The 14429-nt window shown below is 36.5% G+C and overlaps 1 protein-coding gene across 2 annotated transcripts in view; it reads right to left on the bottom strand.

Annotated features, from left to right (window-relative positions):
- The window catches only part of LOC139121789 (oncoprotein-induced transcript 3 protein-like), a 37278-nt gene that overhangs the window by 2837 nt on the left and 20012 nt on the right, over positions 1-14429 (bottom strand). For both annotated transcript variants that reach the window (XM_070686961.1, XM_070686952.1), the window contains 5 exons: positions 8682-9083; positions 6572-6634; positions 5251-5546; positions 4691-4777; positions 63-414 (listed from right to left, as the gene is read on the bottom strand). In XM_070686961.1, the coding sequence (XP_070543062.1) occupies positions 295-414; positions 4691-4777; positions 5251-5546; positions 6572-6634; positions 8682-9083 (968 nt within the window). In that variant the 3' untranslated portion in view covers positions 63-294. The remainder of the gene's footprint in view (positions 1-62; positions 415-4690; positions 4778-5250; positions 5547-6571; positions 6635-8681; positions 9084-14429) is intronic.

Consider the following 14429-nt stretch of genomic DNA (forward strand, 5'->3'; position numbering starts at 1 on the left):
ACCGACGTTTCACCTTCAAGTTATTTCCTTTACTTAACCCACTTTTCAAAGAATGTGCTCACCACAACGTTCTCTGGTCTGTACTTGCGAAAGTAGGAAGGTGCTCTGTTCTTGTTCTCTGAAAATTGAAGAACATACTCCTCGCTATCACCGTTCGCCTCTGTTGGTTGTGACACTATATCCAGTGTAAAAATGGAATCGACTTGGTAATCAGTGGTTAACTCTGTGGTACACTTTTTAAGATCAAGACTAGGATTATTGTTTCTTACGTCTGTGTCCACGAACAAACCAATTTCAACTTTGCAATTTTTGCTCTTGAACTGAACTATCACACTTAATAGGCACAGAAGACGAAAACTGTATCGATATGGGATGATCATCATTCTCTCTAATTAACACAGACCTATTATGAACCTGAAAAATGAACAAAAGAATTTCGTCATTTTGATGGTATGTCGATAATTAGCAATAAACGTTGAAACATGAAATTCTCAGAACTTTGGTTTTACGCGTCTTCAGGATAAAACTGAACACATGAGTGTCTGATCCACACACCTTATAATTTCGTACAATATATAGATTTACAATTAAATGAATTCGTGACATTATTCGGCCAAGCACTTTTTCATCCTGAAATCAGAGAATGAAAGTATGGGCAAATTTCATGATTTCATCGCTTCACTTGACCATTTACATTAAAATTGGACCATATTTCGATCTTGAATTTGCTCTGTTAGTATTCTATTTCTGAATTAAGCATGACACGTTCAGCGCGGTGTCTTGGCAGCCAACTTTGTCCTTAATCAATAAATGCAAATAGAAATTACGAATTGGATAAAATGCTAAATTGTAGTTGGTTTTCTCCAGTACGAATAGCGACTTTAATCGAAATTAGAAATTAGAAATTTGCACCACGTGATTCCAACTTAGGGAACTTTCATTTTTACCTTCTCGTGTCTATTTATAGACAGAGAAGGTATTAGAGTTGAAAACCAATATGCTGCTGTCAAGAACTTCGTCTGTCAAGACTTCCGTCTGTCAAGATCCGTTGACGTTATGCCATTGTGATGGGTCATATCATAAACTGGTGGGGGTGTTCCTGGCTCAGGTTGAGGTGTGGGAGAACGATTTTGAGCTATGACAAAAATCAAAAGGGACTTAGCGGCATAGCCTCAGTGTTAAGCCTTTCTCCAAGGTTTCTTAGTTGACTACAATCTATTACAGACTACTGAGCTGACGTTAGGGGTACTCACTTTGTGTTTGCTCACTCTGTGAGCGCTAGTGTTTGGTACTGAGTTGCGTGGATATCCCCTCATGGCCTCACGTGATCTGGGCCTGTTGCATAATCTGCAGAGATGATCATATGCCTCCGAGTCTGAAAACTGTCATTGTGTAAGCCTATCGGCATTTTCCTTGCATTTTTCTCATTTAATTTTGCAAAATATCGGCGAGTACCTCAATATTTCAAGATAACCCTTTCTTCCCAATCGTTTCCTGGAGTTTCAGAGTCATATGAACGAAAATGAGTGAAAGTTTTAGACAGGAAAATCGGACGTCGGCCATGTTCAATGTTTACAGTACAATCAGAAGTTTACGTGGAGGAATTAACCAACAAACACAGGAGTGTTCATGATGCCCGCCCTCTAGAGGCAGACCTCCTATATGAAGTACCACATTTGATGCTTGTGGAAAGCTTGACCACACAATGGAGCATTTAAACTTTTAGAAAATGACAAACTGAATAAAAAGGTATTCAGAAAATGTCAAATACTGAGGAAAAATGCGCAAATATTCAAAATAAACAGGTTGACTGATTGGTCAGCTATAAAAAACAATGAAAATGTTTATGATCAAAAGTTTTTGAGATGCGCACATTTTAACAAATACAGAAATTATTAACATTATAAATATAAGACCAAACTATTTTTTCAGGGATGGGACAGGTTGGAAATGAGGGGTGAGAGACAAAGGCACACCTATTGCTGCATGTGGATGCAGCCAACACCTTTCATTTACAGCATACTTATTCACTGTGTTGTGTTCAAGTTCCATATTGTACTGACTGTCATACAAGGATAACATAAGCAAATCAAATCAAATTAGAAAAGGATCAATGCTGTTGTGTGGATTTTGCTGAACATGGCTGATATTTCGCCCTATATATTTGGTATCCAGCAAAGGCATATTTTGATGTAAAGTCAAAATTAACACTACATTGCTGACAAAATATTTTACCGTTTCTGCATGAATTTTTCTTTTTTAAATTATAGTATATTAGTACTTCAAAGAGATTAACAGTTATCGTGATGTCAACCCATAATTTTACATCACAAAGACTGTAATTCTGCCAATTTTTTTTGTTTTTCAGTCATTTTATAAATTTTGCACTGCACAAGATGATTGAACAAATTGCAATGTTTGAATTTGTAAACTCAAAGAATGAAAATCCTTTGGTCACAAATTAAATTATTTTTGAAAAGAATTTACTCTTAAACACTTTTAGCATATATTCTTTACACGGTCATGTATTTCAAGGAAAATATGCCTATTAAAAACAGTAATTTCTTCACTCTCAATTTTTTTTCAATACTATAACAATTATCAGCCATGAGGTTATACAAACACAAGACCAGATAAGCGTCTTTCATCATTTCCACAGGACTCTTTGGAAAAATCCATTAAAAACAGTTAAAAGTGACTGGAAATGATCACTTGGTATACATTTAATTTACAGATGCCAGGTTGTGTATTTCACATGCACTCAGGTCAGTAAGGAAGTGCGTCATTACTATTTTGGACTGTTAATTCTTATTTCTGAATTGTTTAACTTTTTACCACATTGAACTATCTTTAGGCAGTTTATACTGTAGCTTAGAATTTTTTTGATTGATGTATTTAATCATCTTTTGGGTTCTTTGGGTCCATATCCCACCTCATGCCCCTACATCATCAACTATTTACCAACAACTCCATGCCAACAACCAATTATCTGACCTGGCCACACATTAGAGAAGGTACAGCGTCATTGACGGTATTTTTAATAAGTGGCGGTGGTGGATCATAGCAGGGGGTTTAGTTTCACAACTTGAACCCTGTACGGGGATCAGACATTAAAAAGATAGTTTTGGGAAGTTGCATTCACAAAAGCTATTTGTTCAATTATGGCAACATCAACAAAATTGAACGATACGAAACACAACCACGAATCGACGTAGATAGAAAAGATAGGATATGAGTACAACCTTTACAATCTCTGTATTGATACAACTGTCATGGATGTCCATTCGATAATAACTGCAGCGGTTGTCTGTATCAATACAACTGTAGCAGTTTACGAACATTTATAACAACAGTTTTAAAATGAACAAGAACAGTAAACTACTATATACATCTCTAGTTTTGGCAACGATTCAACCGTTTGATTGTGACGAGTTACGTTGAGTGTCAAGTTCACGGATGTCAACTCCCGTTACGGACTGTAGTGAACTTGACACCAAAGTTGAACTCCTCAGATTGGAATGATTAATTTTACGCGGATTATACACTGTTCTAGTTATGACAGTTTGCCTAAAATTAATCATTGGCTTCTGAAGGGTCCCTTTTAGTATCGAGTTTACAACTCTTTGTAGAGGGAATTGACATCCATGAACTTGACATTCAAAGTAACTTGTAAGAATCAAACGTATATATCCAGAAGTGTATATACCGTTTACTCTTCATGCTAGTTTCAAAACTGAAGTTGTATTTACAGAAAACTGACAAACTGCCAGTTTTACAGACAACTGCTGCAGTTATATTCATGTACTCATATCCTATCTTTTTAAACTATGTAGTTGTTTTTACGTTTCGTTCAATTTTGTTCTTATTGTCATAGTTCCACAAAAAAACCTATGTAAAATACATCCCCAAACTGTCTCTTTAATGACTGACCCCGGAATAGTGTTGTAAAGCTACAACCCCCTGCTGTGATCCACCGACTCCCAACCGCCTTCGTCAAAAATGAAAGTTTCCAAAGTTGGAATCGCGTGGTGCAAATTTCTAATTTCTAATTTCGATTTGTAGTTAACATTGCACCACCAGAGGTTTCGTCATTAACGTCGCTATTCGTACTCGGGAAAACCAACTACAATTTAGCATTTTACCCAATTCGTAATTTCTATTTGTATTTATTGGTTAAAAATAAGGTTGGCCGATAAAGATACCGCGCTGAACGTGTTATTCTTAATTCAGAAATACAGCACTAAGAAAACACATCTAAGATCGAAATTTGGTCCAATTTTAATGTAAATGGTCATGTGAACCGATGAAATAATGAAATTTGCCCATATTTCGACTTCCATTTTTTGATTTCAGGGTAAAAAAAAACGGTTAGCCGAATAATGTCACGGATTTAAATGCTTGTCAATTTGGCTATAAAATGAATTCATATTGATATGGGTACTTGTTGGTCATATTTATTTCCCTTCGAAAGACATGGAAAAATAGACCAGCATACTGTAATGTATAAGCTGAAGTACATGTTATCTCTTGATGATTTCAACGTAGTTTCTTCATGGTCACTGCCATTATTTAGACGGTTCTGAGAAAGTTATGAAATTTGAACAGCAAATTATATGTTTCCAGAAGGAGCATTTTACTCTAAAAGATTTACCAAAAAGACGAATATATCAAGACATTTTTTCTTACATACCACAATGCCTGCGAAGAAGTCATCGCTGTTTTCCTCGGGACTCAAAACTCCTGTATTCAGGAAGAAGCTTGTCACCGAACATCGGATCTGAAATTATACGCAATGTGTATCGCAGTTTGTTTGTTAGTTTTGAATATGATTCGAAACATACATTAAGAAGTTCACACAGATATATTATCATAATTTTCACACGAAAATAATGAAACTTATTCGTCCTAACTTCAATTGTCTAAGTCATGTGGTACACGTATTAAACTCTACATTTTAAGGTTTTGGAGTGAGAAATTATTTTAGCATAAAAGGCTTATTCGAAACGGCATTATACGTTGTAATTCATTACTATATAATAAACGGCCACGAAATTGCATTGAAAGATGTATGAGGATAGTCAAATTTCGACCTAAAACAGACACTCAATCTTTCACCATCTTCGACAAAAAAGGTTAACATACAAGTAAAATCTTTTAGACATTGATGAAAGTTATCATGATCACGAAATCTGTCAAGTTATCTGAGGTCTCTCTGTTGTAAGAATCTGGTTATAAAGTTGATATACTCACAGTCTGCCCAAGTGAGTAGAAACCCTCATTGCCAACGACACTTGGGTGTTTAAATTGGTCCATTGTTGATATGTAGGGGTCATCTTCCCTACCGGTGTCATCCAGAGTCTCCAGCAAAACAAAAGTATCATCAACATACCACCTAACTTCAAATCGTGATTTGTCATCGTTGGCACCATGACTTTTGAAGATACAACTGAAAATCGGGGTCATTTGTTTCCCATATTTTCCACCATAATCCTTAGATACGATACTGATCTCTATGTCTGGTCCACTGGTGATTCTTGGATATTTATCTGTATAAGCAGAAACACTGATCGGACAATACGAACCTCGAATACCAAATGGCAGCAAAGCATCATACACAGAGAATAATTTGAGATAATTTATTATACATCTTGAATATTTCGGTAAAAGTTATTGCATAAGAAGTTAAACTTGACGATTCACATAACAACTTGAAGTAATGAAGCAACAAACATAGTCATTAAAACAATCAATCGATGAAAACATTATCCAAAATGTATGTTCAGGTAAATATAAAAAATACTATATGTAAAATATTTCGATTTGATCGGATTCGGACTCACGACGTGCCTCAGTTAGCCGCTGCACAGTCAGAGTCGTTCGGCTCAATCTCCACCTTTATTCAATGTGATTCAAAAAGTGGGCTAAATTGTTCAATTTTTTCTTATTATCCTCTCCGCACTTTGTAGAGCTAAGGAGGCATTCACTAATACATGCTCGCTGTCATAAATTGCACAAAAACTTTTAATAAAGGCAGTGAACGCAATCTATTAGCAAGACAATCCACAGGTTAGAACATCCCGGATTGGATTCGAACTGAAGACGTACGGCACCTCGTCACCTCGCGAAGGCATTGTAGTCAAAACCGTTTGTCAAATCCCCACAAATGGCACAATTTCATATTGGTTTTATCAAGTCTTGCACAAGTAGTACTTCTTTGCATAATATATTTCAAGAACTGAGAAATGACTTCACAACTGCTTTAGAAAGATCAGAAATTCCTTGGACGAGGTGTTTTTACTGATTACAATATGCTGACACAATGTACGCTATGAGATACATGAAAACATGCGAACTTGATCTGATAGCACGTCAAGATTAAGCAACCCGAATCATGAACAAAGGTACAACCGTGTGCAACTAAAATGTCCTCGATGTAGGGATTACAAAAGGAGCGGTAATATTGATAGATTCTTGCATATGCTGTGATGAAAAATGTCTTTTAGTGAGTGATCTTTATCTATTAACATTCATATATCTCTCTGACTGTTCAATTACGATGGATTACACCTACCCGTGCACCCCGGGCTAAATCCGGTCAAGGAAGTTTGCCCCTCTGGGCACATACGTTCTGTGCCTGCAAAGAAAAACAAAAACCACAAAGTCAATTGCTGTATGTTCAAATGAAGAAAGAATTCCGTCAAATAGAGTTTTAAGTGGTTTTTCGAAGTTACATTTGCACATGTGAGAGATGGGACTTCACATGTAAGTATTACCCATAGGAGATCTTTAACATTTACTTAATCGGTGCCTCAAACATCATTTCAACGCTTTTCATTTTGTTTAGGACGTTAGGAATACGCTGATATAACAACTTTACAATGAGGGCCGTACGAATATGTGAATACATGATACTCCTTCACATGTTTACAGCGGTGGCGACTGGAAACTGGACATCCAATTTGCAAATTACCCAGCTGTATTGCTGGCCATATAGTGAATTCACTTGGTAATTAGCGAGCGACTTTGGTAACTTGTCAGCGATATCGTTTTTCATATCAGTCAGGTGCAGACACTTTGTGCAAGCAGGGGGTATGTTGCCATAAAGCTTATCTGGGTTTGTATAATTCAGTGTAGGGGTGGCTGCTTGTTGCTTCATGGGATTCAAAATGAATAAAGATAATAATAATATCTGGAATAATATCATGCAGTGGAGCCAAAGTAAACCACTCAATAAAGATATTTCATCAAGCTACATTTGGTCTCATTTACTGCTCTCTGAATTTCAACAAAATCTCCATCATGTTCATGAACTGCAAGTGTTGTGTTATGAATGAGTGGTTTCTTCCAAATAGAACAGCCAATGATTGGATATGACTTTTGGCGGCAAAACTTCAGAGGCCGATGATCAGTCAAAACAATGTGTCCCGCGCAGACAGTGTGTCTGGGGAAATTGAAAACAACTGCACTGATGACAGTCTGTCTGGGGAAATTAAAAACAGCTGCACTGATCTTCATATAACTAACAAGACACTGTGATAAGGTCAAAATATGTACAAGAAATTTTGTTTGGTCTGCAGAGGATAAATTACAGTGACACCAGTTTTTCCTTTGATTATGGTATAGGTAGGACAAATAAGTTGTCTGAATAAGACTAGTGCATGGACCAGTGCGTGGTAATGTTATTTCAATCTTCACCACAGATTGAAAAACATAAACTCTCATTTATAACCCTTGGAAGAGCTGGTTTTTCATTTGTACAAACAGAATTTCTGACTGCATCAAGTTGGCTTAATCAACAGTAAAGTGGCCTCCAAAGTTGCAGTGTCTCTACAGTTCAAAGTTACATGTATTAGCCGAAATGATCACTTCTCCTGGACCTCACTTTAATAACTCGTTTTGGTTGTTTGGGTGTAAACTGAAACCACGAATGAGGCCAGACAAAGAGTCTCCACATGACTACACCCCACTCAGAAGGGAACCAGCTGCACTATTTGGACGAAACCACTCATTTACAACACGTGAAATCGACACAAATAAAAAGGAATTTTATTGAAAGTCAGAGAGCAGTAAATGAGACCACAAGTGTAGATTGAAAAATTATCTTTATTTTAGTAGTGTAGTGTATTATATCCCCATTATATCAACACAAATATCATAATTATCTTTATTCATTTTGAATCCCATGAAGCAACAAGCAGCCACCCCTATACTGAATTATACAAACCCAGATAAGCTTTATGGCAACATACCCCCTGCTTGCACAAAGTGTCTGCAGCTGACTAAAATGAAAAACGATATCGCTGACAAGTTACCAAAGTCGCTCGCTAATTACCAAGTGAATTCACTATATGGCCAGCAATACAGCTGGGTAATTTGCAAATTAGGTGTCCCATTTCCAGTCGCCTCCGCTGTAAATAAAAGTCAAATACAGCCATAAAGTTTCAACTTGAGCATTTATAAACTAAACGACACTGTGACAATAGTGACTTGGCAAACCTTTGATTTGCAGAGAAAATTCATAAATGGCTGTTACAACGCATATACTCTCGTAGTGAAATCTTTAAAAAAGTTTTATCAAGATACTATATTTCCCCTGTCTATTTTAAAATGATTGACGACCGAATACGGGTTTTACTTTTTTGACTTGAAGGCGAACTTGATTGAGGATGGCAACCCCTTACCTGCACAGTAAGCACTAGGACAATACACACTTTTCAATCTGTAAACAAAGTAACCATCACATTTCTTCACCTCCATGTCATATTCATCAAAACACGGGCGGTTGTAACGGGAATTACATGCAGATGTGGATATGGTCTCATTGATCTCTGTCGGATGATCTCCTACCATGTATAGCGGGTACCTGGTGCCGCATGCATACTCGGGCAGATCGTCACGCGTTGACATCTCACCACCAGCGGCGCTGACGAATCTGTACCACTGATAACCAATGAAATTATCATCGCAAAGAAATGTAACATCTGGTAAAGAGGGGTCTGCCATGTAATTGATGCTTGTCTCTGGTTCGTCTATCTCGATGTGAGAGTAACAGTGATCTTCATTGGCTGACGACGAAATAGTTGCTAATTATTTGATAAAAGAAATAAAGAACAAAATTAGAAGACTTAAAATAGAAGACCAGTATTTTTGTGCCAAATACGTGCGCTGTTTAAAAACTTTACCTCAAGAAGAAATCGGTTGACTTGATAAAAGTTTTGATATAAGATAAAGGGAAAATGCTGACGAATGTAAGAAGTACTGATCGAAGATTTTGGCTCTAAATGACTTCAGGTATATTATCTCTCAAGATTTCATAAACGTTTTGTTGATGTTTGGATAGCTTCAGGGATTCCTATCAAATCATTTGCTGGCATTTCCATCGTAAAAACTTAGACTGAAATATTGTCATTTCAAAGTGTATGTGTAATATCGAGACTTCACTAAGTTGATTTTTATGAAATCAATGAAAGGATAAAAAAATGATGAATTTACGTGAACTGTCGGAACGGACATTTAAATTATATATTGCTTGTTAAGAAGACTTACGATCTCTGATAGGGTTACTATATATGGTGTCATTGGCCGGATATTAAAATTTAGAATGTTTATTTTGATAGTATTCAGAAGTAAACAGAATGCTCAGCTTTTCATTGATGCAAGCTCAAGCATTGTGTTTATGTGAGAGACAAGACACACAATTCAATCTTAACGTTTGAAATATCCGAACAAACAAAACCCAAGAAAACCACTTGTATGGCGTTCCAACTAAACCACAACGGCACAAATTTATAGCCATTGAAGACACTAAGGCCACTGGGCAATTTCACGTAGACCATCATAGTTGCTGTTGCCAGTCAAGCAGCAAATCAAATATATATTTGCCTAAATACAGATTACATGTGAGCTTCAGTAATTTATGATGGACAGCAAGGCCACTCCTACGTTGAAGAAAATTCGACTATCAACGTATTAAGTTTTAACGGTGGCTCGTTAACTCTTGCTGAGAGAGTCCTTAACTAGGTCAGTGCTTGTAAAACCGATTACAATGCGACAAAGCCTTTGGTACGAATCGGGGACCGAATTCAAAGAAATAACAATGCATTGATTACTGTTGATAGGGAAGTTAGGCGTCTATATAAACCCGGACAGATTTCGGACTTTCCCTTGGCGTCTCACAGAAGAGCTTTTCAACGACAGAGACAAACGAAATGAACTAAATAAATGCACGCATGTTATCGAGGAAAATACACGCCTTTGCAATGGGATAACAAAGATTGGCAGATCTACTTTACTGTAAGTACTGATAGCTTGCAAATTGAGTTATTTCTCTGATGAGCCCTTTAGCCGTTCACAAATAGCATTAAAAACCTCTAAGTTGGTCTAAAATTAATCTACTATAGAGCATTAAAGGGACAAAGTCGGCCATCTTTTCATGAGTTCGTTTAATACGAGATACTATTTATATTGTTTGACATGTTGAAAGATACTGAATGAATGGGTGATCATGAGTGTATTCGACCCAGGTTTAGACACGATCAATGAAACCATGGCGAAAATGAATTAATGGTCATGACCATTAATTCATTTTTGCCATGGTTTCATTTCATTTGTCTAAAATCGGGGTCGAATACATTCAATGTCACCCATTCATTCACTATCTTTCAACATGTTGAACGATATAAGTAGTATCACGTATCAAACAAAATTCATGAAAAAATGACTGACTGTCCCTTTCAGTTGTCACCTCATAATACAAAATCAAACAACATTATTGAACTGAGACTACCCCTGTTTGACATCCTGATGGCGGGTTTAAGGGTTTTTGTAGTCATGTATGTATTTTCCTGTCCTAATAAAAGCTTAAGTTACCGATTCATTAAAAGTAAAGATGGAGAAGTATCAGTTTTGTTCGATTAACAGATTCTCTGAACACTGTAGCTGTACAATAGTCCTTTTCCTAACTACTACTTTACTTACCCACCACAAGAAGGATTAAAACCACGTCGAAAAGAGTCTCCAAATTCATTCTAGATTTGATGATAGGCAACAAATTCAACTACAGACTATGCAGGCATCTATACAGACCCTAGCCTTATAAAGTTGCATTAAGCCACGCCTACATCATATATGTACATGTATGTAAAATCGCAGTCACCCTTTGATAACCTATTGACAAACTGTTTTCACAAAAAGCACAATAAGATAGCGAATCTTTACTGATAGATGAAACACTAGTTACCCTTGTCATATATTACTTTACCCGTTTCTAATATACCCACAAATCTACCTCTTAGAAGAAAATGAGTTTTAATGCATAAATCAAATATTTACAATTTATTTAAATTTTGACCCTAATGCTCAGTGGCAGCCAAAACTTCGTGCACATAGAAGGCTAATGGTGAGATATCGATGTACATTGTCGATAAAGTAAATTGTTTGAAAATGCCTACTAAACTGCAGATCATGAATCTTGAATCGTGAACTTTGAATAATCATTAGGCTTACCACCTTAAAGCCACGCCTATTGTTGTTATAGGTTTGTCTGTCGTCACTCTTTTGTACCTAGTGACAGGCGATTTCTTGTCTCAAACAACGTCACAAAATAGTAAATGCTGACCGATATATTATGTAGCAGTTCCGTCTTGTCGTCTGTTGCTGAATTGTATTTTTGAATACATATATCGACACTTTAAAAATCTGTATCTCCCAGATAATCTTTCATTGAAAAGATTACCAATTGAGAGGGATTATAATATTGATGCTCACAACTTGAAGACTGTTTATAGTTACAGTGACCTAGGCGTGACACTAGACACAAAGTTAACTTTTTCAACTCACGTTGTTTCAATTGTCACTGATGCTCGAAGACTACTTGGCATGCTAAAAAGGTTTGGCAAACGGTTGTCAGTGGATGCATTGCTCGTGGTTTACAAAACATTCATTAGAACTAAACTCGAGTATGCATCAGTTGTTTGGAATAGTATTGACAAAGTGTACTCAGACAACTAGAAGCTGTACAGCGTAACTTTGTTAAATATTTGTGTTATCTTGTAAATGTAAGGTTTGATGATTATTCATATGATGATATGTGTGTTATGTTTAATTACCATGCTGTCTAAAAGGCGCACTTATTTTGACCTTGTTTTCTTCACAAATCGATTATGCCCTTCTTGATTGCCAACCAATTTTTAATTTACACATTCCTGGGCGATCAACTAGACAGAAACGGACATTCATGAACCTGGTGGTAGAGTTAAATTTACTAGCAATTCACTTTTAATCGCATTCCAAAGCTATATAATAGTTTTTATCAATGTCTACCAATTTTTAACATTTCTGTTTCGAGTTTTAAAAGAAAAGCTAAAAGCATTTGCTTTTGAATTTTTACTTTGTCCTTGTTGTGCATGTCATTTGTTTTAACTTGCTTTCTTGTCCTGTAACATCATGTTATTTGTATTTTTTACTAAAATCCTCCTGTAAGTGCGGATGTATATGGTTTTTAACTATATCATATCTGTGTTGGAGTTCGAAATAAATAAATAAATAAATAAATAAATAAATAATACGTAAATTTAAGCAGAATGACTCTTTAGCCATGAAAATCACAGGCTTGCCTCTGTAACCTTAATCTACCCGTTTCTGTCATTCTGTACAACTTTGGTATCAGTCTGCCAGTCTGTTCGGCTCCGTGCATGTTTTTTTCTCTAAGCCAGTCTGGATGTCCTTTGCGCATTTGCGGTCTGTCTACTTAATTTGCGAAGCTCAAGAATTTAGGGCGAAGAGAAATTATGCTTATCGTGCGGCGAAATGTATGCATTATAAATATGATCTCAATGGTCTCTATCCAGTGATCTGGTGTCGCATGCGTACACGGGCAGATCGTCGACGGGACTGACGAATCTGTACCACTGGTAACCAATGAATTCAACGCAAAGAAATGTAACATCTGGTAAAGAGGGGTCCGCCATATAATTGATGCTTCGTTCAGGTTCGTCTATTTCGATGTGAGAGTAACATGGATCTTCATTGGCTGACGATGGAATTGTTGCTAATTATTTTGATAAAAAAATATAGGACACAATTAGAAGACATAGAATAGCAAACCAGTACTTTTACTTTTGTGCCAAAGACGCACGATGTTAAGAGACTTCTCTTCGAGAGAAATCGGTCGACTTGATAAGTTAAAGAAAAATTGCTGACGAATGTTATAAGTAGGGAACGAGGATTTTGGAATTAAATGACGTCTGGTGTATCATCTCTCGAGATTTTTTAAACTCATTGTTGATACCTCGATAGCTCGAGGGATTCTTGTCAGTTCGTTTGCTGGAAAATTGTTAGTATTCCGTACATTTTCGTCGCTTTTACTCGTTTCCGTGTATTTAGAGACATGAGTTGGTAAAACTTATTGAAATGTTGTCAGTTGAGAAACCTATTTTAAAGTGCATGTATAACACCAAGCCTTCGCTAAGTGCATTTTTATGAAACATATAGAGGACAAAAAACATTTTGATGAATGCACGGGAACTGTCAGAACGGACATCCAAATTATAGATTGCTAGCTAAAGACAATTAAGGTCTCTGATAGGACTATATCCGCTCGTGTCATTCGACGGATGTTAAAATTGAGAATTTTTATTTCATAAGTAATGAGCAGTTAACAGAATGCGCAGTTTCCATTCATAAATTAAGCTCAGGCATTATTTTTTATGAGAGATAAGACTCACTATTCAATCTTAACGAATGGAATGTTCGAGCAAAAAAGACCCAAGAAAACCCACTTTTATGGCCTTCCAATCATATCACAACAGCACAAATTGAAGAGACTAAAGCCATTGATCAATTTCACGTAGACAATAATATAATTGCTGTTGAGTTTCAAGCGGCAAATCCAAGTTGACTGGCGTGTTATCAATATATTTGCCTGAATACAGATTACATGTGAGCAGCTGAAAGGCCAGTCTCGTATTTTTTGAAACTTTATTATCAACGAAGAGAGTTTTAACGTTGGCTACTTAGCTCTTGCTGGGAGAAAGTTTTTAATCTATTTTTAATCTAAGTCAGCGCTTTTAAAGCCAAATGCAAAGAGACAAAGCTTTTTTGTGCGAATCGGGGACCGAACACAAAGAAGTAACAATGCATATTTGCAACGAATACCGTTGGTAAGGAAGTTAGGCGTCTATATAAACCCGGACAGATTACGGACTTTCCCTTGGCGTCCCAGAAGAGCTTTTAAAGGACAGTGACTAACGATCTGAAACGCACATAAGATATTCAGGAAAATACGTGCATGGGATAACAAAGATAGTGTTGCAGATCAACTTACTGAAAGTACTGATAGCTTGCAAATGAAGTTTATTTCTCTGGGCCCTCAAGTTGTTCACAAATATATTAGCATTTAAAACCTCTAAATTGGTTTAAAAATTAATCTA

The sequence above is a fragment of the Ptychodera flava genome, chromosome 2 (assembly GCF_041260155.1).
Source record: "Ptychodera flava strain L36383 chromosome 2, AS_Pfla_20210202, whole genome shotgun sequence".
NCBI lineage: Eukaryota > Metazoa > Hemichordata > Enteropneusta > Ptychoderidae > Ptychodera > Ptychodera flava.